This window comes from Pholis gunnellus (genome assembly GCF_910591455.1).
Source record: "Pholis gunnellus genome assembly, chromosome: 5".
Lineage (NCBI taxonomy): Eukaryota > Metazoa > Chordata > Actinopteri > Perciformes > Pholidae > Pholis > Pholis gunnellus.
In genome coordinates, this window is record NC_136531.1 from 27,328,882 (window position 1) to 27,353,559 (window position 24,678).

The 24,678-nt window shown below is 43.1% G+C and overlaps 1 protein-coding gene across 3 annotated transcripts; it reads right to left on the minus strand.

The window, feature by feature from the left end:
* Nucleotides 1–650: 650 nt before the first annotated feature.
* Nucleotides 651–23,896, minus strand: LOC306696753 (zinc finger protein 638-like). 3 transcript variants are annotated; one of them, XM_079160444.1, is made up of 24 exons: nt 23,787–23,896; nt 19,516–21,250; nt 16,818–16,879; nt 14,763–14,792; nt 14,113–14,309; nt 12,803–12,981; nt 11,735–11,950; nt 11,094–11,192; nt 10,825–10,862; nt 10,662–10,708; nt 9,816–9,847; nt 9,486–9,605; nt 8,895–9,026; nt 8,669–8,710; nt 8,154–8,291; nt 7,763–7,927; nt 7,169–7,606; nt 6,569–7,054; nt 6,315–6,488; nt 5,977–6,208; nt 3,053–3,310; nt 2,578–2,697; nt 2,312–2,433; nt 651–1,359 (listed from the first exon to the last, which is right to left on the minus strand). In XM_079160444.1, the coding sequence occupies exons 2-24, from the start codon at nt 20,893–20,895 to the stop codon at nt 1,312–1,314; spliced, it is 4,755 nt and encodes a 1,584-aa protein (XP_079016570.1). In that variant the 5' UTR covers nt 20,896–21,250; nt 23,787–23,896; the 3' UTR covers nt 651–1,311. The 3 variants fall into 3 exon arrangements, with proteins under 3 accessions (XP_079016570.1, XP_079016569.1, XP_079016571.1); XM_079160443.1 differs by having other exon boundaries at nt 10,614–10,708; XM_079160445.1 differs by lacking the exons at nt 651–1,359; nt 2,312–2,433; nt 2,578–2,697; nt 5,977–6,208 and having other exon boundaries at nt 3,168–3,310; nt 10,614–10,708.
* Between the last annotated feature and the right edge of the window lie 782 nt (nt 23,897–24,678).

Consider the following 24,678-nt stretch of genomic DNA (forward strand, 5'->3'; position numbering starts at 1 on the left):
CCTGCCTCAGTCTCAGTGCTGGTGAGGTCTGGAGGACAGCGCTGGGTTTTCTCTGGAAAAGGCAAATGAACTCCTGTTGTAATGGACTTGATTTAGTGTAAGTTACTCTATTAGAAAAACAAGCTCCATGTGTGAAAATAAACAGGTTAAAGTTCTGGTGAAGAAAGGGGAAATCCAGCACTGTGTTAGTGGTGGAACGGACCGTGGTCTGTACAGATGCCCTCCGGTCATCACTGTGTGAAATAAAGTTTTACTGATCATCGTTATCCTCCAATATTCAGTCAAATATGAGATCAGGACATCATTGATGTGTTTCTAGTCTCTGATCTCTGATAATGTTACATTGTGAACCAATCAGTGTTTAACCAACAGGAGAGCTAGTAACAATTATGATGCCTTCAGGCTCTGCTCAGTGAAAATGTATATTGGGCTGAAGTAAATTATAACGTTATCATGATGTGTTCACATGTAATCTGTAAAATGTAGTTTTGGTGATAAACTTGAATAAATCCAGTAGTTTGAAGGAGATGTTTTCACATGAATAGAAAATAGATATTAGAGATGAATTATGAGCTGTTTAACTTCATAACACTCGCTCTAAGCACAGTATAATAGATCAAAAATAATGACATCAGTTGTATTAGTCAATAAAAATGCAATCTTTTATTTCCACATCAATTGAATTTCATGAAGAAAAATCACTATAGATACTAGAACACAGTAAAAGAACAACATTTAGAATTTCTGATGGTTAAACAGACTTCAGAGCGTTGAAATGATTTTGGGGATGGTGACAAAAATAGTCTGGATCCTTGTAGACCAGCGGCTATAATCAAACAATAAAGGCATCTGTATCTGCCAATATGGATCATCAATGATCTGCGGGAAAAAAACGTCATCATGGATTTCTAAATGTTCTATTTGCTCCTTTTGTGCTGATCCGACCCGTGAGTTTTATGATCCATTGCAAAACTACTCTGTGTGGTCAAAACTGCTTTAAAGCCTCTCCATGTTGTTTTCCCATCAAAGCTCTGAGCATACACCACAAACACTGAATGAGTGAAAACAGACCATTTAGTCAAACTGTTTATTGACTGTGCACAGTCCTTACAGCCAGCCATCTTCCACTGTTCCCACTTTCTACTCATTTCTCTTAATTGTACATGAAAAATCTATACCACATATTCAAGGACATGAGAATAATCTACATCAATATGAGAATCTGGACCCTTAGTGAGAAATGAAGAGACAATGCAACAGGAGGGGAATGGTGAATTCAGTCAAGATTTTCATAGGAGCATTCAGGTAGAGTCAGGTTAGAGAAGACACATTGGCTGGGTTCGTGGCCTTCAAGTATTTCTAGAAGAGAATGAACAGGAAACTGGATTAGACCGGAATATTCTGGCCTCTTTGAGACCAAGGAGCCCACACTGTCACTAACAGTACTCACTGAAGAAATATGATCTAAAAAGTGATTCAGCAAAAAACTCGGTAAAAGATAGAAGCTAAAGTGTAAAAGTGAACCACCACATGACCTGGAGATCCAGACAGAAGACAAAGAAATAAAAGAAGAGTGATCCTTTAAAGACGGGTAGGTCTTTCACTGTTACAATCCTTGAAACATTCAGTATACCTTCCGTAGCTAGCGTAGCATAGAAGTGCTAACGTTAGATAATCATGTGCTGATGTACGTTTTAGAAACGTGTAGTCTATGGAGCACAGCTGGATAGTAGTCGGGCCTTAGTGATGGTAAACTCCATCTTAAAGGCTCAATCACAATGAAAGCATCTGACGAGCATGTTTGAAGTAAATGGACAAACTATCTTTTTAGAGAAAGCTAAAAGAAATGAAAAGCGAAGGATTTCTCCAGAGGATGATATTTCATTAAAGAAACTATTACTGTTGCTTTCATGGGTTCAAATGGCGAACGTCACCAGTGGTAGGTCACATCAGCTGTCACTTAGCGACACTACTTCGTGTGACTTGATGGCTGGTGGTAAGAGAAGCTTCACTCTGTAACACTGCAACAGCCATGAGTCTTCCATTTAGTGGATTGTGTGATGCTAATTCCACATTATCTGGTTAAACTTTCATTAGTATCATGTCAGGAATATAAAAGATAAGGTGCTAAGTGGTTTCTGTAATATAATAAATGTTGCCAAAGTAGCAACCTTTTCCTAAAACTCTGCTGGTTCTGTGGTGTTGCCATTTCAAATCTGATGCCGTTTAAACCTTTCAGGGCGTTTGGGCCTTAACAGTATATAACAGACAACTGTGTGTGCGTGTGCGTGTGTGTGTGTGTGTTGCCTACCTGTAGGTTCTCATAGTGTTTGAGGGTCTTGCAGTGGTTTTTCTCAGCCTCTTTGGCTCCATTGAAGAACCTATTACACACTTTACAGAAGAAACCCGTCTTTGGGACCAAGAACTCCATACCTGTGGACAAACACACAAACTATGGAGTGAACTCTATCAGCTGATGACCACTGTCAGATAGTCAGACATTGTGAACATGCATGTAAGAAACAGATGAACACGATAATGGTTGACATGATGAGTAAATACAGACAAGTGTCTTACCAACTGGGCTGCTGGGGTCAAACGGAGGGAGGGAGCAGTCAGTGGGAGTGTCTGTCTTTAACTTCTTCTTCACCCTCTCCTCTTCGCTGTTTGCTTGATCTTCAGACCTCTCATGCTTTCCTGTGAGAGACAGATACCGGTTTAAAATCTGGAACAGGGACTAAAAAGCCCTGGTCGTGGTTTTACTCAGCAAGCTTATCCAGATAAGCTAGTAATAATGGTTTTTCATCTTGGTGTCGTCATTTCTAAACACCTGCATCTATTCTAGCAGCTCCGAACCACAAAGATGAGGCGTCATGTTCAAGATGTGGTCAATTAGAACACGAAGCATTCAAGCGTCCGCCATACAATTGTCATTTCTCACGTCCACATTTTCTCAACCAATTCTAGGATCCTAGTAAAGACGTGCTGGTAACTAACCTGCTGGTTCTCTACCCACTAAGGTACTGCTGCCACACAAACAAGTAAACCATACCTGTCTCCACAGAAGGAGCTTCCGGCTCTTTGTCCTTTTCATCCTGCTTCTTCTCCTCTTCCTCTGTTTTGTCAGACACCATCTCCTCCTCCTTAGCCTGACTGTGATTGAGTGCATTCTTCTCTGTCTCCCTCTCTGAAGTCACTACTCCTGTTGCTGGGCTGTTTGGGGAGGCTCCAGCTGGAGCAGCTGAAGCTGCAGGTGTGGGAAGCGGTTCAACTTCAGTGGTGGATTCCAGAGTGTCTGTCAGTGTGGCTTCTATGGAATAATGACAAAAACTTCTTAAAAAAAATGAAGAAAAAAACCTAGCATATCTAAGATGTTTCCTTTAATTCATTACTAGAGATGCACTGATCAGCCGATCACTCTCACATGTCCTGCACACAGTAATATTAGAGACCATTACCTGTTTAACTTCCTAACAGCAGCTTCAAATCTATATTTAAAACGAAAGTTACGAATGTAACTACGGTTCTATGAATCCTGGATGACCGCCAGAGGCAGTGTTTAACACTGGATATCTTCTGTCTCGCGCCTGCGCAGGTCGATTATTTATATCAACAAAGTCACCTGTGACCTCGGATGACCCCCCATCGTCTATAAGTTCCGGTGTCATCCTGAGATCAGTCCTACGGAATCTTCTCGCGAGTTCGCGGGATTCCGAGTGACCAAGAACTCTGGCGGTCATCCAGGATTCATAGAACCGTAGTTACATTCGTAACTTTCGTTCTATTTCATCCTTACTGACCGCCAGAGGCAGTGTTTAACACTGGATGACTTATATCAACAGAGTCACGAGGAATCACCATAACTACCTCGTATAGCTCCGGCAGAGAAAATTGGCCAAAGAACCCTCCCCAGTGGGTGAGGGGTGGCAACCTTGAGTCTGTAGTGTTTGGTGAATGTGCTCGGTGATGCCCATGAGGCCGCAGCACATAGATCCTCCACAGGCACACCTCTCAGTGTTGCCCCTGACGTGGAGACACCTTTGGTAGAGTGGCCCTTCACCCCGGATGGCCGAGCACGGTCGCTCGCCTTGTATGTATAGGCAATGGCCTCCACTATCCAGTGGGATAGGCGCTGTTTGTCCTTCAGAAGGAGCACAGCCCTTCTTAGGCTCACCATAACTGACAAAGAGCTGCTCCGACTGCCGTATGCAGGCGGTGGCTTCCACATAAGCTCTGAGGGCCCGCACTGGGCACAGCAGCCTTGACCTCCCCCTTGATGGGAGGGTCAAACTGCGTGAGCTGGACAGGCTGGTTGATATGTGAGCGTGTCAACACCCTTGGGAGAAAACGCTGCATTAGGCCACAAAGTGACACCCAAGCCATCTGAGTTCCACCTCAGACATGATTCTTTCACCGGAGAAAAATATCTTGGCCGATAGTCATCTCGGCTCTGCCTGTGCCAGGGGTTCAAAAGGAGACAAGTATAGGGTATTTAGTACCAAGGATAGGTCCCATGCAGGGGCCTTCGGGGGATGCAATTGCAGAGCCCCTTAGGAAGAGGAACGCCAGTCTGTGGCTCTCTCCTCAGAGAGGCCCTCCCTCAGATACTCGAGGCTAAGGCAAGAGGTCATGGCCGTCCTCAGGCTGAAGAGGAGCTATACAGGTCCTACAGCCGGGAGAGTTAAACATGGCCACGATTCTGGAGGAAACCATGTCCCACTAGTTGATGCGGAATTCTAAGTCAGTCTGAGCGGGAGCGCTCTGCTGAATGTTGAGAGAACAGGCAGGGGGCAGTGAGGGGAGTGATCCCTTCGGACACTCTTCACTTGGACAGTCGCTGCAGATATTGGTGACCCACCAGTTAGCTTGAGCGAGAGCACTCTGCCACTGTGGAAACAGACCAAAAAACAGTCCTTACAGTGAGAGGGGAGCGAGGGCACTCTTCACTAGGACACTCAGCTAACGGTGATAGCCATAATGTTACAAAATCAATGGACACAATCCCAGTATTAGCTTAGTCTAGTTAGTGTCCCACCAGTTAGGACACTGCAAACTGCGACAGCCGTAATGCGTAAAAAGCATCAATGGACACAACATCAATGTTGATTTAGTATAACGAGCATCTCACCAAGTTAGCCTGAGCGAGGACACTTCTAACTGTGATAGCCGTATCTGTGAAGGGCGGGCTGACAGCGTATATTCTACGCTCTCGTCGGTATGCCACTCGATTAGCTAGAGCGGAAGCGCTCTGCCAACCGTGGAAAACGAACAACTGTTATAGAAAACAATGTTAATCGATCTCACCGATTGCTGTCTTCACGACTTCGGTGGCCCTTATCAGACTGGTGATGACCGATGATAGGGGCGTCCACCAGTCCGGGGCTCAATGTCCGAACGGCGACAAAACGCCACTCCCTCCTAAGAGGGACAGCTTGTCGCAGCCATTGGAGGGCGAAAGATCCGCAACTCCGACCGGTGGTCACAAGGCTACAGCGACAAGCTCCAATATGTCTTGATCGTAGACACATCTTTGTTTAAGCTTATGCTACCATGGTAGCTAACCTGCGTAGCGAGAAGATGAAAAAGGACTGAACTCAGGATGACACCGGAACTTATAGACGACGGGGGGTCATCCGAGGTCACAGGTGACTTTGTTGATATAAATAATCGACCTGCGCAGGCCGCGAGACAGAAGATATCTCTGGCGGTCAGTAAGGATGAAATAGAACTACTAATGCCAAGGTTTTTTAAATCGAAGACTGTTTTTTTTCTGCAAATAAACACTTTAGATGACAATCAAAAAGTTAAAGGATAAAGTATAGCATTTTTGACTTTGTGACGGTGGGGAACAAATGAAAGAACAAATTAGATTATTATTATTGTTGTTTTCTTTAAATTTTTCTTTAAATCATAATCAGCTAATCATAATTGCACTCAGTGCATCTCTATGAGGATTGCTGGAGCGAGGGATAGTACCGGTCTCAGTGATCTGGGTCTTGGGGACTTCAGGTCGACATGTTGGCGCGTGCGTTTGGCTGGGTGAGGAATCAGCTTGTGAAGTCGCTGGGGAAGCTGCAGCGATGAGTGTTAAATCTGATGACTCTAAAACATCTGATGTGGACACAGTCACAGGTTCAGACTCTGATATGTGCTCATCACACTTCACCAGGGTCGCTGGGGCGTCTGACACTGTTGTTTCCATGGGAACCTCCATACAAACGGAAAACAGGAAGAGGACCGTGATGTCATTCAATTGTGGAGATTTAAATCTCAGAAACTCTAATAAACATGCAGAGAAGACGTTTCACGTGTACCCCTGGAGTTTCTTGTTGGACAGATGAGGGAGCATCCTCCCCTCCCTCCGTGGTTTCCATGGGAACAGAGGGGGAAGGAGAGGAAGGAAGGTCATTCACATCTCCAACTTCATCTACCGTCACAAAGTCACTCAAGTTGAATGGGAAGTCATCAAACTCCTCCTCCACCTGATTCTATGACAGGACAAAAGCATAGAAGTGAGGATAAGAATAAAGAGGAGAGAACACTTTGTGACCCGGCAGGGCCTTCTCACCATTTCAGTCTCTGTTTCAAAGTTGTTGTGCCGTTCGTCCCTCCAGGAGCTCTGCTTGTATCCCTCTGACCTGGACGACCTCCACCCAGACAAACCTTCACTGTATGGTCTCTTCCTCTCCCGCCTCTCCCTTTCCCTCCTCTCCTCCTCCCTCTTCTCCCTCCTGGCCCTTTCATGACGCTCCCTCTCCCGCTTGGTCCTCTCTTTCTCCCAGTCCCTCCTCTCCTTCTCCCTCCTCTCTCGCACCCTCGCCTCCTTCTCCTTTCCTGCCTCCCTCTCTTCTAGCTCTCTCGCCTGCTTCTTCACCTCCTCCTCTGTGGGATTGTTGGCTAGCTCTTTTGTCTCCTTTGTTGCTTTGTCACCCTGCTCTGTCTCCATTTGTGTTTCCCCCTGTTCCCCGTTGGTGGGAGCTGCTGTGTTGTTGGGATGGGTGACGGTTCTTGTTCGGCACTCCACAAGCAGTGCGTTAACCATCTCCTGAGTAACCTGATAAAACAGGGATCAGAAAGAGACGACAAAACTCTCAAATATCAATTCATATGTTGGAGGTTTCGGAACTTTGCGCCACAATTTGGCTCCAACAACAGGAGGATATTTTACCTTAGGGAGCTCTGGCATGGCCGCCTCCTGGGGAGCTGCTTCGCCATCAGAGCTAGATGTCTTTGTCTCTTCACCAGCAGGAGTCTTGTCATTGCCTGCTGTGGATGCATTGACACCTCTGTTCTCTTCTGCAGTCTCTATGACAGTTTCAACATCTGATCTTTCCCTCACGTGTGTCTCCAGGTCTGCTTCTGGTGCAGTCAAAGAGTCAGAAACAGCAGCAGTAAGCGCATCTTTTTCGACGTCGTCATCTTGGCTCCTGTTTTCTCCCAAAGCTTCGTCTTCACTAATGGTCTCGTCAGTGCTCTTCATTTTCTCATCCTGCCAATCGCCATCTTTTTCAATCTCCTCCAATAGAGATTCAGAATTCTCTTTTTGTGCCGTCTCCTCTTTGTCTGCAGCTGCTGCTTGGCTGCCTTTGCCCGTCGCAGGTGTATCCTACAATCAGAGACAGGGAGGTATTGATGTGTCGCATCAAACCCATGCATTCAGGTGTTTGATACGAGTTTAAGCTGCAGGAATGTATGGCAGCAGTAGACAAAAGGATGTTCCATAATTTATGACCACTGCAAATCAATGATCAAAGTTACCAACCTCAGATGATTCAAGGTATGCAGTGATGACTTTGGTCTGTATGTTGGCTTTGGGGTCAGGCTTGCGGGAGAAGAACAGCGGGTTGTTATGGATGATGCACGGAAACGTCTGGAAGCGTTTGTACACAGACAAGGCCATAGCTGCAGTTGCCATCTCACAAATGACCTGAGCAGGAAGAGACATATAATCAGGTCAGCAGCATATGGGATGTCTTTGCCTAACAAATAAAGAGGTGAGACATGACAGATATGTGGAGAGAACACATTCTCAACCCAGGCCACAGCTGTGACTGAGGGCACTCATACGGCAAAGGAGCTTTTACATACAACCAGCAAGGTTCAGGGGATAATGGATTAGCATGTTTTCAGCTGCACAGATGAACAGCCCGCACCGTATTGTTAAGCACTAGGGTCTTGATGACGGTGCCAAAGCGTCGCACCAATTTCTGGACCTCAGAGGAGCCGGACGGCGTGTTTGGAACATTACTGATCACCAACAGGCAGCTCCAGCCGACTGGAACGGAACTCTCCTGCAGGAAGCAAAATCATTATCAGTTCAGCAATGTAACAATCACTTCAAAGAATACGGAAGTTAGTCTAACAAATGCATTATGTCAATAAATGATGGTTTCACAGCCCCTTGAAACCAAACATATGGGAACCACATAAAATATTGTTTTGTTTGTTAATTCACTTTTTGTCTAAGGTCAGAACCTCAAACAAACCCTTTCCAGTTTGTAGAATGAGCTTTGTGGAAATCCACCTTTGGGTTTCCACACACGCACACACTATGTTGAATAATCAATAACCTGACCACTGTGGAGGGACTACAGATGTCCCTGTGAAATCAAGAAACCATCAAGTAAAATAAATTGAGACAGAGAAGTATACTGGTAGAAATACTCACTAATGGGTCCACTGATCCCATCAGAAGATTGTAGAGAGTCACCTGTGTAAAAAATGATTTAGTATTAATCTCAGTTATTGCTCAACGGTCATTGTTCTACACAATACAATGTCAAAGACCCGACCTATGAGATGAGATGATGAATAAAGAACCCTAGACAGCTACAGAAGATAATAGACGATCAACATGGTGTAGAGCAAAACTGGAGAAGTGATGAGAGTCCTACCGGTGTGCTGAGACCAATACGCTGTTTGAGATGGATCATCTTCAGCTCAGAGTCTTCTATCTTTGCAGGGATGAAGGCGTGGACCTTCACTATCTCTTGAGCAATCTCCATATCTGGCACTGACACAAGTACCTAACATACAACAAGAGTGTTTGTAATCTTGTGTTGTAGGGACATCAACTTGATGTCCTTTCACAGGAAAGACCATAGCTGCCCTTAAAACGAGGTCCAGAGCATTCTTTTCACTGTCAATCAGTATTTTAAATAATAATAATAAAATATCAGTATATAACCTATTCATAATATAAGTAATAAACTCCTTTAATAAAATGCATTGAAAAATATTATGTATGGACAGATGAATTCTGTAGACATAGCGTACGCTGCATTTCTTTTGTGGTATTCATGCTCATTTACTGAGACTACCCGACTCAACAGCTGCTTTGGAGCCTAAACTAACAGAGAACGCCACCATCTTGAAAAAACATCAAGGAACTTAGGACTTGCATTAGCTCCTTGTATTACTGCTGCCCAGTTGAGTTTTGTGCTCTCAAAGAAACAATCAGAGCTTCAGTCTGAGTTAATACCAACCTTTCCGATTTGTGTTGCCGTGATGATGTCAGAGGGGGTTCCGAAGGGCTGGACCAGCTTCAAGATGTCACTCTCTGACCAGCCACTCTCAGGAAGTCCTGTGATCAACACCATGCCCCTCTGTAGGAGACATTGTATTGGGATGTAAAAGGAGAGGCAAAATAACTGAATACTAATATTTTATTACAAGTGATGGATTTTACCCAAATTGAAAATATGGTACAATAAAGCAGAATATGTCCAAATAATTACACGGGACCCTCTGGATTTGGATTTTTCACAATGCTATTATATTTATATATATTGATGTTATATTTGTGCATCATATACCTCATCAGAAGCCTTCTGGTCAGCCTCGCCTCCTGCAGTGGGGAGTTGGAGGAGGAAGTGCAAACAGAGCTACAATTAGTATGTTTTCAACACCACAACCCGTCTACATGGGCCTTAGCTACAGGACTGTCAATGGAGCCGTCACCCTGTGGGCCCACTGCTCGCACCGATAGGCATTTGGGGTCGGGTGCATTGTGAGCCAGGGGCCACGGTGTGCCGACCCCCGGCACCGCAGGGTGGCTAGGGACTGATTGTTTCACAGCCGTGTAAACTAACCTAAACATATTGTGAATTGAATGCAGCCGAAGCTCAGGCTTCATCCTGTCCGCTCTGTGTGGCTCACCGATAGCAGACAGAGAGAGACAGAGACAGAGACAGAGACAGAGACAGAGAGAGAGAGAGAGAGAGAGAGAGAGAGACTGGAGCACATCGAAACACAGCCACGTAACAACTCGTTCTCGTCCCAAGTCGTCAAATATCACAGCTTTGCATCATACACAGGCTAAAAGGGGACCTGTGCTTCGGTATCAGACACTGAGGGGCCTGACAACCTGAACGGGCTGCACATCCTGCTTATTCGCCGGGGGTTACGCCCCCACATGGGGCCCAAAGGCTCAGCCAAAGAAGAAGAACAGAGAAACTCCAGGCAGAGGGCAGGCTCTCTGCAGACACAGACACCTCCACACACTTCTAGTGGGTCAAATGTGATGACTGAGAGATTATTCTGTATGAGTCTATACATTGTTTGTATACTAAGCATTTCTTGACAATGATTGATTTGGATATACTGGCACTGACTTATTTTATTGGTGGGTATTGCAGACCCCCAGTTTGTCGTTCTCCTACCAGAGTCTTCCCCAGCAGCATCTTTGTCCTGTGCTGGAGCAGGTTTGCTGTGGAAACAGAAATATTAAGAGTGGAGCGAACAAGAGCAGTTTTGAAATTGGCAGGGTGAGTGTGCAGCACATGGGGTTAAAAAGGAAGGATTCAGATGATTAATGTGACAAACCTGTTGTTAGCATCAGAAGACTGTCCTGCTTCAGGTTTCTAAAACAAATAAAGAAAGCGTGTTTACTGGAAGTAGAGAAGAGAATATACACATGTGGTCAAAAGGTAAAAGATTTTTGTGTTTCAAATAGTTTCTGAATGAACATCTGCCCCTTCTTCAACCTACTTTCAACTGCTTTTTACACTCATTCAGGCTTCATGTTTTTATGTATCAAAAGGTTTAAACAGGACACGCCATCAATGCCACATGTACATGTCTCCACACGGTACCTTGGCGATTGAAGCCGTGATTTGTTGGCCTCTGATGGAGAGATTTGTGGAGTTGGCCAAAGCCTCGGCGCATTCAGCCTTCACCATGCACACAGACGCCTGCAACAGGGGAGGGTGACCACGTTATAATGTGGGACAACCCAGAGCCAGGAAATGTTCATAGCCACGTATCCACGGCTACCGGTTTTAGGACTTAGGAGTGACTGGTCTTACTTGTAAGCTTCAGTTCTATTGAATATGTAGACAAAACATCATCCTTTTAAAGGAAATGGCTAAATCCAATTGTATTCCCTTTGACTGCATGTTATTTCTATTAGCTGTAATATTCACTAAATGAACAGACTGCAACAGTGACAAATATCAGCCTATGAGCTTTAAGTGATGAATGAGTGAACAACACAACTTTCATATCGTGATTATTCAAAAGTCTATGTATGGGTTTGGTGGGTTGTTGAATCCCTTCACGGCTGCCTGCAGGTTCTGTTCTTTTCTGATATCTATCTCGCCTTTAAACAGGCAAAATAGTGATTTTATTCTCTTTCATGTGTTCATTTAAACTGTTCTCGAATAGACCTGAAATAAAATCCCAAAAGTCAAAATATTTGCAAAATTCCTCAAACTATGTTACACTTAGATAGCACCTTTTGTCCTTCACCCTTCTGGCTCTCTTCCTCCGAGCATGGCATGAGGATCACGTTGTTGATCTTGCCAAAGGACCCCACCAAGTCGGTAACTTCCTGCTCAGACGCATCCTTTGGGATGCCTGTCAGATAAACCAGACGATCGGCAACAGACGAGTCCTGGGAGGCGGGAGTCACTAGTTTCTTCTTCTTCTTGGCTGGTGGAATCTTGGCAGACTAGAAATCAACAGCAGAGGTTTTTAGGTTAGTTTTAGGAGAGCAACAGTTAGAGACAACCAGAAGCAAACCAAAGCAAGATTTTCACACTTTGATCAAGGACTGAACTGTGAATCTTTATAAACAACAACATCTTGGTTGGGTTTGAGAAATGTACTGAGGTGGCTGAAAAAAAAAAAAACATTTGCCAAGTTTGTAAAATTGGAATAATTCAACCTCAACTTGTCAAGCCACTAGAACTGAACTATCTCTAGTATTGTGCCTGAAATCAGCCTCGGGCATCCGTAAGCTTCAATAACATAGATAACAAATACTTGAAATGGTGTAAAAGCTAGTGTCTACTGTACTCCTTTCAAACATTCAGCAGGTACATTATGATAATGTCAAATTGTAACTTGCTATACTCAAAGCAAAAAACTCAACAATAACCATATCAATAATTGTCCAATGATAGTTTACTGATATGTCAGTCAGTCAGTCAAGAATCAACTTTCACCAACACATTTGATTCAGTCATTTAACTGCCACTAAGCCACTTTATGAACATGGTCGGTTTCAGATACACTGGCAGAGGCTTTTTTGGTTGTGTTCATTTTACGGTGTTTAGCAGACATATTTAGGAATAAACGTGATAGAACATGTTTACTATTGGTACAGTACAGACTGTGTAACTTGCTCAGGACAAAGGAAAGTTCTGAATTCTCACACTCGTAAACATCTGTATGAGCTACCCTTTCTTCTCATTTATTATTCTTTCTGAAATTAGCTGTGACATTTCGTCCAAGTTTGGTCCAAAACAGTTGTACTGTGTTGAGCTTTGTACAACGCTGCGGCAGCAGCCTTGGCACTTGCCGTCTTCGTCGTCTTGGTTCCAGGCTTTGTCCCGCTCTTAACAGTTTTGGTGGAGGACTGTAGTGGTCCATGTTTGGAGCTATAACCCGCCTTAGAGGAGGGTGGATGTCGGCTGGCTCCAGTGGAGAACTTGTTGAAATCATCACGAGGACGCTTCACACCACTTCGAGAAGAACCCCCTGTAGACATGCCAGGAATCAAACAGAGGACATGGGAGCAAACAAATGCTTGAAGAGATATTCACAAATACAATTAAAAAAAATGTGGAAGAAATGTTCGGCCATTTAAAGCCCCCCGTGTACAATATGAACCTTTCAATTGACCTTTTGTTCCTCAAATCCAGGATGAAGTTTTATTACATTTGCAATCCCATAAATGGAAACTGAAAATCCTGCATTCCACATTCCTATAACATCCATGGTTTGATTCCAACAAGGGACAAGCCCTCCTTTCTCCTAATGCTTCATTTCTCTACACTAGCAGCTCTCAAACAAACTTAAAATGCCAACAAATCTATAGTGGTTATTTGCAGAAAAACACATGATTGTATTTTTAAATAAATAAATATTAGCTTTGATTAAAAGAATCTTGGCATTAGTAGTTTTAAAAGGTGCAAACTATGAGATAGGGAGCATTTTGATTGCTTCTCTACGGATCTCAACATGGCAAAGGTGAGTCAGCAACTAACAGCCAAGAGTTCTAACATTGATAACGGTGCCGTATGAGAGCAGTGCTGAGCTTACCAGTGGTGCACGCTCACATGCACTAACAGCACGTTCATGTGAGATTATGTCAAGAACGGAAGGAGAAGCTCTGATATCAACTCCATTCTCTGCTCAGGCAGACATTCCTCCTCTAGATCTTTACAGAGATTATAGTTGTTTGATGATATGTCAATGCTCTGAATGTTTAATACAGCTACCTTAAATGTATACGCTGATAAGAGCTAGTGAGGAAGTTAAACTGGTCATGACCAGTTTAAATCTCTAATATCTATTTTAAATTGCTGTGAAAAAGTCTCCCTCAAACAACTGGACTTATTCAAGTTTCTTGACAAAAAACACATTTACAAGATTACATTTGAACACATCATGATAGTGTTATCAATTAACTGGCCCAATACTATTTTTTACTGAATAGAGCTTGAACGCATCGTAATGCAAGTCAAAGCAACCTCTGATAACGTTAGCTGTTAGCTCTGTTATAAGAATACCCAGTACAATTTAAATGATTCATGTTGTGGTATTAAGATCATTAGCATTCCTTAATTCAATTCTACATTCCCCACTTCTCTCTAGCATGTGGTCTACCTGTGTAGTGTTGGTGGCGGGGTTGATTGTGAGGAGAGTACGGCCCCGTGTACGGCCTATGGGGATGGGGGCCCACTCTAAGTTTGCTGTGAGGAGGACTTGGTGTCGGAGAACCAGAGAGGGATCGAGACACAGAGTGGGATGGAGAGTGAGTCTTGGGATCCCACAGAGCCCGGCTGCCATATTGCTGCCTCCGACTGGATAAAAGACAACATTCATTAGCAGAGGTAACCGGTGATGTTACAGTGGATTGTGACAAGTGGTACTACATTAGCATGGAGCTGTGTTTTTTGTTCTTTCTCATTTTGTGCCGACTGTGGAACATGGCTGGTTAAGAAGTACAGACTACTAGGCAGTGAGTAAATTATGTTGTTCACATCAGTTTGTTATTGATATTTTAGGTTTGAAAACACGGACATCAACTGTATTTTCTACTTTTACACTCCATGTAGTCTATTTCTATACAAGATATCTGAAACAATGAATTGAACCACTTTCAAATTGATATAAAACCGTAAGATCTGTGTCAGATTGGCTGAACATGCCGTCAAGTCTTTTGAATGTGTGGGACACGCCAAATGACTCCCACTGGCTGCTGGTCACAGCTAAAAACAGATTATTGGAAACACAAGAACTAGAGTGAAACTGACCTTGGTAGATTTGATTTCCAGCCAGGGTACCTTCAGAGACACACACACACACAAACACCTGTTAGAATGTCATTCACCATGTTCTACTCCTAAACTCCTATTTGAAAAGAATTACCAAATGCAATTGTATGTATCAACACAAAGCTGTACTATTTGAACTCTGCATTACGTCCGACAGTATTCTGTGTAATCTCAAATGGTTGCTTGTAGTACCGGGCCCACTCAGAATAACGTCCCTTATCTTCAGCTATACCCAGATTCACCCGCTCTCTGCTCCTTTTGGTTCTACAGCCTGCACATCAGTTGTGTGGTTGACTCTCACTTAGGCCTGCAACAACGAATCGATAAAATCGATAAAAATCGATCATTAAAAAAGTTGGCAACGAATTTCATTATCGATTCGTTGTGTCGCGCGATTATTACACCACTCAATAAGTCGCGGAGATGTTTGCCTCTTGGCGCCCCCTCGATGCTCTTAACCAAGTGTCCCGCGGGGTCCGAAGCGTTTACTTTGAAAAAATTAGAGCGTTCAAAGCAGGCCCGGTCACCTGAATACCGCAGCTAGGAATAATGGAATAGGACTCCGGTTCTATTTTGTGGGTTTTTCTCTGAACTGGGGCCGTGATTAAGAGGGACGGCCGGGGAAACCTCACCCGGCCCGGACACGGAGAGGATTGACAGATTGATGCTCTTTCTCCATGCTGTGGGTGGTGGTGCATGGCCGTTCTTAGTTGGTGGAGCGATTTGTCTGGTTAATTCTGATAACGAACGAGACTCCGGCATGCTAACTAGTTACGCGGCCCCGTGCGGTCGGCGTCCAGCTTCTTAGAGGGACAAGTGGCGTTCAGCCGCACGAGATTGAGCAACAACAGGTCTGTGATGCCCTTAGATGTCCGGGGCTGCACGCGCGCCACACTGAGTGGATCAGCGTGTGTCTACCCTTCCCCGAGAGGCGTGGGTAACCCGCTGAACCCCACTCCTGATATTAGTCCATTTTTTTTATTTTATTATTATTACTTTAACAGCTCAGGGATGTTCAAGCAACCTGTTTGTGAACTTTCTGAAGATTTTTTGCTCTGTGAATTCTGTTTTTGAATAAAGGGTTAGAAATTAATGCTTTTGTTTTTTTATCCGATTAATCGATTAATCGAAAAAATAAACGACAGATTAATCGATTATTAAAATAATCGTTAGTTGCAGCCCTACTCTCACTGCTCAAGCCAATTCCCCAATATAAAACCAAACAGGCACCTGTTTCCACGGAAACAAGCCCATTGTAAGCTGCGTTAGGGAGCCAGAGTAAATGTGTGGCTTATGAATAGCATCTACCAAATAAGGACCCAGGAACACTTCTCTCAGGATATGGTGGACTAAACCAGAGCAAGAAGGCAAGTTAATATCCAACTGACGTACATCCTGTTAACACAGCCTCAGTGGAACAATCCTGTTCGTCTGTGTCTATGGGATGTAGGCGATTGTTTGCCAACACATAAGCACAGAGGGCAAAAGAATCTCTGGGCTGTGTTAGTTTCACTAAAATTGCTTTATGCATCTTTAATTTGGTTCTCATGTTCGCCACTTACTGACTGTTACTGACTAAATGCAGAATATTATCTAAGTAACTATGATATAATACTGAAGATATACTGGCAATGCAAGGCTGCAGCAGGTAATTCAAATGTCCTCCGTAGGGATGCTTGATACCTGGTAACTAACCGGTTCATTTTTAAGAAAAGAAATTACGCTTTTCCTTTTTTCCAGCAATCCATTGGTGTTGCATTGATGCGCTACATGCAGGCAATTTGAATGTATAAATTAATAAATGCTTTGCAGATGTTTATTGCTGCATTATAATCAGGTCACATGTTCTCTGCTCTTTAATCTGCTCTGAGAGCAAAACAGCTGTGTCACACAGGCAACGTACCCGTCACCGCAGAGCTCGCCGTGCCCCGTCTGAACAGCTCAACCGGTAACATGTTAAATGAACCATATAGACCACTGGCCAAAATGTCCCCAGTGGTCAACAGATTAACGGCCAACATCCCTAGAACTCACTTGTTGCGCAGGTCTCTGCAGGCAGCAGTGTGGTTGACGGTGTTAATATGGTCAACCCACTCCTGAAGAAAAATGACAAACGGGAGAATCACAATCAGACACAACTACAGTGAACAACTCAAGTCCTGAGACAAAAGCTCATGTGAATCTGTGTTTGCTGGTCGTATTTTTTCACATGGAGAAAACCCTGAGCTAACAGTTGAGGCCCAGTTCTCTGATCCCAATTCATATCATGTTACAAGTACTAGCAGAAATAATAAATGTTTAATCTTGTTCTTGACTTTCAGATCATTTGTGTGCTGGGTGCTCACATTCTGTATCCACTTTACCTTTCATTATCTTCATTGTGATTATCAATCTTCATCTTAATTAACACACTACGTACCATTACCAAAAGAAACAAGTCTTCTTATTGCAAATACTGTTAAATTAACATAAGTAATGCTACCAGGCTCGAAGAGGACAAATCATTTATAACACCACTATCTACTCATCCGCCAATCTGTTGTCTATGCAATGCCTGACAAAACCTGTGACATACGACAATTTAATTCAAGATTAAATTAAATAAATTCCCTATGTTCAACATGTTGAATGTGTCTGCATTAACTAAAATAGACCAAGAGCTTTCGAGTTGGAAACTTAAAAACATTATAGAAACTTGCAGTCATTTTGAAAAAGAGCACTTCACATTCTGCTATTATTACATGCAATTGAGTGATGATTATTGACTATATACTTATTAGGCTACAACCCTTATTTTGCCATTAATGACATTTTTTTAGATGTGGGGCAACCTTTATTGAGACAAAAGGAATCTTTTCATGAGAAAATGTAAGCTAAAAGAAATGAAATGGAATTGCTTTTGTCCAAATATACCAGATCTTCAAAAATCCCACACTTCCAAGAAAAATGAAGACAGTCACACTCAACGAGTACAAGCCACTTTAAAACCTTATAGTCAACACCACCACCTCCTGAGAACATGAGAAACTCCACTCCACAGCCAGAGACCAGAGCTCTGGATTTCCCAGAGAACCAAGGAGTTTGCTCAACAGTTATTACTGTTGAGCAAAGGAAACATTTCTATTATGCTTTGATCAGTTTATACCAACTTTTTGAATTTGCTGTTAAAACAAAATTGATTGATAGTTGTATCTTGTAGACATCCTCCCTGTCCACTAATAGATGTGTAAACATGCAGCTTAAGTGTAAAGGTTCATATTTACAGTAACATTTGAACTTATAATAGATTACCTGGATTCTTAAACGTTACACCTTTAACATTCAATGTGAAACACCGTCTCACTGCCAACTGGATGTATTTCATGATTAAACTATACATTGAAGGCGTGGTTATAATCCAGGAAACCAACAAAACAGGAAAACATCCGATGGACTGGGTAAAGGACCAGGACTGTTTAAAGATTTGTGATGTGGTTGGAATTTTTAACCTTAAACTTCTTTACATTAAATCCTATGTTTTCTTCATTGTATATATCCTGGGAACTGTAGACATGTCTGGTTCAGCATGAATATGACAACATATTAATGATGGAATAATTTAGGTTTGCTTAATGTCAATAAATTAATGAGTACAACAGCCGTAGCACTTTTTTCTCAGCACATACCTCTATTGTGGTTTTATGAAAAAGTTGAATAGACTTGCACATGAAACCTCCAGTTGAGAAACGTATATGTATATCCAAATGTATATCTTTTAACACCTGGGCTTCACCAGTCACGGTAGCATAGTGCTACAAAACATGTTTGGAAGTTCAAAAAAGGAGGGGCTCTTCTGGCCATTCCGGGACACTTTTGTACTTTAAAGTCTTACTTTACTTCACCAGACAGTTGTCTTTTGAAAAACATGGCTGTAGTGTCCGTGACATCACTCACAGTTACTGAAGTCAGAACATCCTAATCTGGGCAAAGAGGACAACACCTGAGTGGAGCTGTGGTAGGATGAGCACATGGCAATCAAATAAACCACAGCACACATCAGACATGTTCGTAATGCAACCATGAACTCATTGTTCAACTAAGGACATGAGAAGAAGTGAAATTAAGTGATTAATATATGCCATCTCAGCAATTAGCAGTGTCGCTCAGTGATGAAGTCACTTCATCACTAAAGCTTTCAGCCATCATGGTGGACACAAATAATGCTTTCACAGGAAACTAGAGTATGGTGGCATAGTTAGGATTTAATACTCAAAACAATGTGTTTTGCTGGCAACAAGCGAGCTGGATCATTTAGAGCAGGGTCACAGTCTGAGACTTGGTAGAAGGTGCTTACTTGCTTACTGTAGTTCACAAGAAAGCTACCTAGGACATTTATTAGTTTCTGACTCTAGTAAATTGGAAACGGTACATTTCTTCAAAACTACTGTAACTCTTAACCGAAACATACACATTAAGGTTATTCAAAGGGATTTCCTTTAAAAACGTATGTGATATTTTTTTAACCCCCCCGACATTGTTTGTAGCCCCCCTCCCACTCTGAATACCTCTGATTTAGAGCTGATTTCAGCCTACTTGTTTGAATAGAAATTACTAACCATGCAAAACACTACTTGAATGACATCAGAATGCACTTTCATCTCAACAACTGCCTGGTGAAGAAAGGTCTAGACTAGAATTTAACATGTGAAGGTATTCCTTTCAGACATTGGTACGAGGGCATGTTGGCACTCACCTTTTCCTGATCACACAGTGTGTGGCACAGGGAGCAGGTATGGGGATACACCTTTGGAGACACAGCTGAGAAATCACTTATCATGGTGGGGGTCGGTAACTTCTTGCTGCTGCTGTGTGGTCTTGAGCCAGACGAAGAGGAGAGAGACCGTCTTGAGGAAGCTTCGCTCTTGGCTTCAGATGGGGGCCTAGGTTTAGGTCCGTCACGCCTGTAGTCCCGGTCCAGATTACGAGATTTGGATGATGGTGGAAATTCTCTCCCAGGTGACCGACTGCTCTTGCGATGGTCGCTACTCGTCCGGCGATAGTCCCGGTCTCCGTGCTTGCTTGAATCACTGTGTTCCAAACGGATCTGCCGCCTTTCCGCTTTCTCTAACTTTGGAGCTGATGAGGAGGACGATGAAGAGGAGTACATTTTAACTGTCCTTTCATTGGAGAGCCGCTCTCTTTTGAAAGTCTCTCTCGTACTAGTCTCGTCTTTTGCCCGACTGGCATGACCATAGTCAATGACTTTACCGGCGGTCTGTGTAACAGTAAGAAGGCTGGGCACTTCTGGTGGGCGTGAACATGTCAATGGTGAAGATTGGGAAGGAGGCAGCGGCATATCATGGATGCTGCGTGAGAGCGAGGATGAGGAAGTGGAGGACACAGTTTTCTGGTTGCCTGACTTGTTGATCTGGATGTCACGGAGTATGAATGGTAAAGTATCTGGGGTTAGCTGATCATCAGGGTAGTGACTCAACACTTCCAAGTCCTCATTTGAAAGTCCAAAGCTAGCCAAGATGCTTCCTGCACTCTCTGGTGTGTACAAAGCCTGACCATCCCCACTGCCACCACTTCCACCGGCATGGGGGTGCCGTGCTTGGGGTGATGGTGAGTCATTTACAGGGGCAGTCCAGCTTGGGATGCTTGTTCCAGCATGGCTGCTCTGTGGCTGCTGTTGGGGCCCCTGTTGTCGTTGGGACTGCTGGCTAGCACTAGGTGGAGGACTGGCAAACAGTTTAGTTGGAGGTTGGTAGCTTGACCAGTCTACTCCTTGCTGGCGGCCAGGCTGATTATCAGAGGCGAGTGTTATTGGGTTAGAGCCGTAGCTTCCATGTTGACTGAACCCAGAACCAGAGCCTTGGTTCTGGTGTTGGTTCGGTCGGTTCATATGGTCAATGAGGCGGTGATCCATGTCTCTAGCACCCCGGATAGCCAGGGCAGACTCTAGCTCATCAGGAAGCTGGGTAGGACGAGGAAACTGGAAACCGATCCCCTGCGACGGCATATTAGAGGGAGGATGATTCTGATGCTGATTTGGAGGTTGCTGATGATGAGGAGGCCTAGGCCCATTAGAGAAAGGTGGTGGCCCTTGTTGCTGGGAGTGGTGGTGGTACATGGCAGCAGAGAGACTTGTGTTTCTGTAAGTCTTTCTGTTTGTGTCCACGTTAAACCCAACAGATGAAACCTGCGGTCTATTGAGAAGACTCAGGAGGGCCAGGTGAGGCGGTAATGCCACTGCAAATCCGTTGTTGTCGTGACACTGGCTGCCAATAATTATGGTCGCTAGTGTAGCAAGCTGCTGGAGAGCAATCTGCGCCCGAGTCTCAATCTGAGCCAACCGGAGAGCTGTCACTGCAGCCACAGGTCCAAATATGAAATGGGTCCCTCTGGTGCTGTTGGAGAATGTTGCACTGGGCTCCAAACGAAGGGTAGGAGCAAGGTGCAAATTACTGTCGGTGTGCACAGCGAGGCTGTGAGGTGGAAAGCAGAAATAGACTATTACAGATGAACAAGCTTTCGTTTTTTCATTTCAAAACTAGCTTTCAGATGAAGTTCTTTTCACCACGCACTTTTTTAATAACAAGTTGGCTCAGTCCTCATCTTGTTTGTGGTTTCTTTCCTTTAAAATTTGTCAAAGCACTAAGAAATCACCTCAAGATTTCTTTCTTGTAGTCCCACAGTGCTTTTCTTTTAGGACGGGAAAGCAAAGCAACATTATGCAACACAGAACATAATGATTTAACCTACAGGGACACAAGCACAAAGCCCAAAGCTCTGGGTCTTATAGAAATAATACCTATGAGCCTGCTTCCAAAGAAACACTTGCTAGCCTACTATGCATGTTCAACATTAGGACACAGTGGACTTTGTCCAAACATGGCGTGGGCCTCTTTGCCAAAATGTTCACAGCAGAACAGAACAATTCTACAAATTATTTTCTGAATATTTGCTGCAGGCTACATAGCTCACTGCAATGTCTACAAATTCTAAAGCACACTTACCATGTCCTGGAACAAATTCAAAATAAACACATAGTGAACTGCAGAAAACTTTTCTTTGCATCACGCCAGTAAAACTCAAATAATAAAATGGCGAGTGCTAACTAAACACTTTCAACAACATGTAGGCCTCTTCGACAAACTAACTATGTTTCACAAGACCTAAAAGAGAAGTCTCCTGAAGATAGGCTTATCCTGTATGTCAGGGATACTCAACTTGCTTTACCCAGGCATTACTTTTTCAAAATGACAGGAGGCCTGTGGGCTGTATCATCGATGTATGTGTTTGCACAATGTTTAGGTAACAGCATATCATCAGACATGACAGCCCATGTGATCTAAACATAAAGCTTATCTTTGGTATCGGTATCCATCCTCTCTTATTTTCAATATATTTTACCTGAGCCCAACTTGATCTGAACGGTTGGTTGTTTTCCTTTAACAAGGCTGACCAAACTGCCTTTAAAATTAGTTATTTGGTTTGAGCAATAGGCTGACTCATGTCAAACAGTGAGATATTAGTCTACCATGTCATCTTGTTCTATGTCATAAATATACAAGTGTGTGCACAATCAATTTGGTCAGTCTTTGAGGACAAGTTTCCTTTTAAGAGACCAAGCCGAGCAAGCTTTGACCAAATATCAGCTTAAGAAAAAGGGAAACTATATTAGAGACAAAGGGGTGATTTTGTTGCCAGATATTGGTTAAGAAGGTTAACAGGCTAAGTCAAGGTTAAGCAAAGCAGCATTTATCTTAAAATGTCCCATGCAGGCTCACATATTTCCATTTGATAACATGATGCAAGAATTTCCTCTGTGATCTGACCTTAAAGCCACATGTTTATAAAAAGGTCTGACAGATAAAATCATGTCTGGCATATTGTTATGCCTGACCAGATCTCCATAGTCAGCAGTCTGGTTATAATGCCTTTCACAGCTACTTCTCATACATTTTAGTAAAGTAGAGTAACATTAGCTGTCTGGCGAAACGACTAGTGATGCACCGAGTTGGGCTGTGTGTATCTGCCAATATACCAAGTGTGTATGTGATACCAGTGTTAAATGAATAAGCTGGATCCCAGGATCCCAGTCACTTCCACTGTGTGGAAGTGACTGGGATGAGTGAGGCAACATCAAGCTTGACTTAAACATTGTTTTCCTAACTTCATAAAACGAAATGTACAAAATAAATAGATAGATATAAATGTAATGAATAGTCTTAGAATAACGCTATCTGGTATCAGATCGACCTATTGTCACAGATACACGATCCAGCTATTTGAGTCCTGTCGGACCATCATCCAATATCAGTATGGGTGCATCTCTAAAAATGAACAGAACAGAAAAGTACCACTCAATTGTATATTTCAACAGAAAAAAGCAGTTGAAGGAACACAATCCAAGCATCGAAGTTCTTTTTGCTACAAAATAATAATGTTACTGACTTCTCATAATACTTTCTCATGTGTTAATGCAACTATTGCACCCATCTGCACCCACTAAACAAACAGACATGTGCATTAATGGTCTGGCTAAGCAGACAGGTATATTCAGAGCATTATTTGCACACTTTTTGTCACTGTCTGCACATTTAAGGTGAGAAATATAACTCAAGTAACGTTACTGCGTTCATAGCTGCACCAGAGCCCCTACATGTCGGGTCTTCGTGTTCTTGTTTCTGAACCACTAACCTCAGTGCAACATTTGGATTAAACCTCGTTCAAACCGGCTACATGAAGACCTACAGTCTAACGAATCCATAAACCGCATACATATATATGCAACTGATCATATTATGATAGAATAAACGCCTTATTTGATCAGATAACGAATAATTTAAACCGGTAAATACAGGGCCACCGTAAGTAGACCCAGACATACCGGCCATTTTGGGTGTTTTCACGACGTAGCTGGCTAACGTTAGCTACCAAGAGGAACGCTAGCAATAGTTCCGTTACATTGAATGAACACTCGTGCCATTACCGAGTGCATAACACATTCATGAATACCTGTCACCAATGGTCGATGTGAGTCTTTGTTGTTACCGGAAAGTCTTGATTCCTTTTCAGCCCGCTGTCTTCAGAATCAGGCTGTGTTCCAACATTATGGACAACGATATACACTTCCGCCCTCAGTTTTTCAGAATAAAACATAATCCTCAACACGTCTGACAAACAACTATTCAACAAAAACAACACACATTATACTTCAAAATACATATTTCCCGATGAATGGAGCAGGAGAAAAATGCATGTTCTCATATTTTATACTATATATCCAGGAAATATGTGTTTCCAAAAAGCGGGTTAAATTTGCATCTCCATGTGACATGGGGTTTAGTTGAATATAGCAGATGTTGTTCATTTCTCCCTGAATTGCACTAAATACTCACTGGAACATGTTCATTGTGAAATCTTTGTTTGGCAGTATTTATTGTGGCCCACAAGTGCAGCTAAACATGGTTACAGTGGTACCCTGGCTGCAATGATGGCAGCAGAGGCCCATGGGTGGAGAAAGGTCTCTATGATAACCCACAATTTGCAAAAAATGCTAAAACTCGCTACACTAACTTTAAAGTCCAGGTTAAGTAATATCTTGATTCTAAACACCGAATACATGTGGATCAGTGGACTGTCAACAAATCCATAAAGTTTTTCTGGCACAGTCAGACTCCTTACTTGCCCTCTCTGTTTGCCTTCATTCGGGGTGCACATGAGAGCACACTGTAGCCTACTCCATCCATCAGAGTAGCGTACAGCAGTGAGATGGACAACACATGTTATATACTGTAACTGCAAATATGTAATCACTCCTCATCCGCGATTCAGCGGACACGGCCCCCAGCGTTTTAGAGCTACTTATCCTGCTTTTTTTGTTTTTTTATGATTATTTTACCAAAAT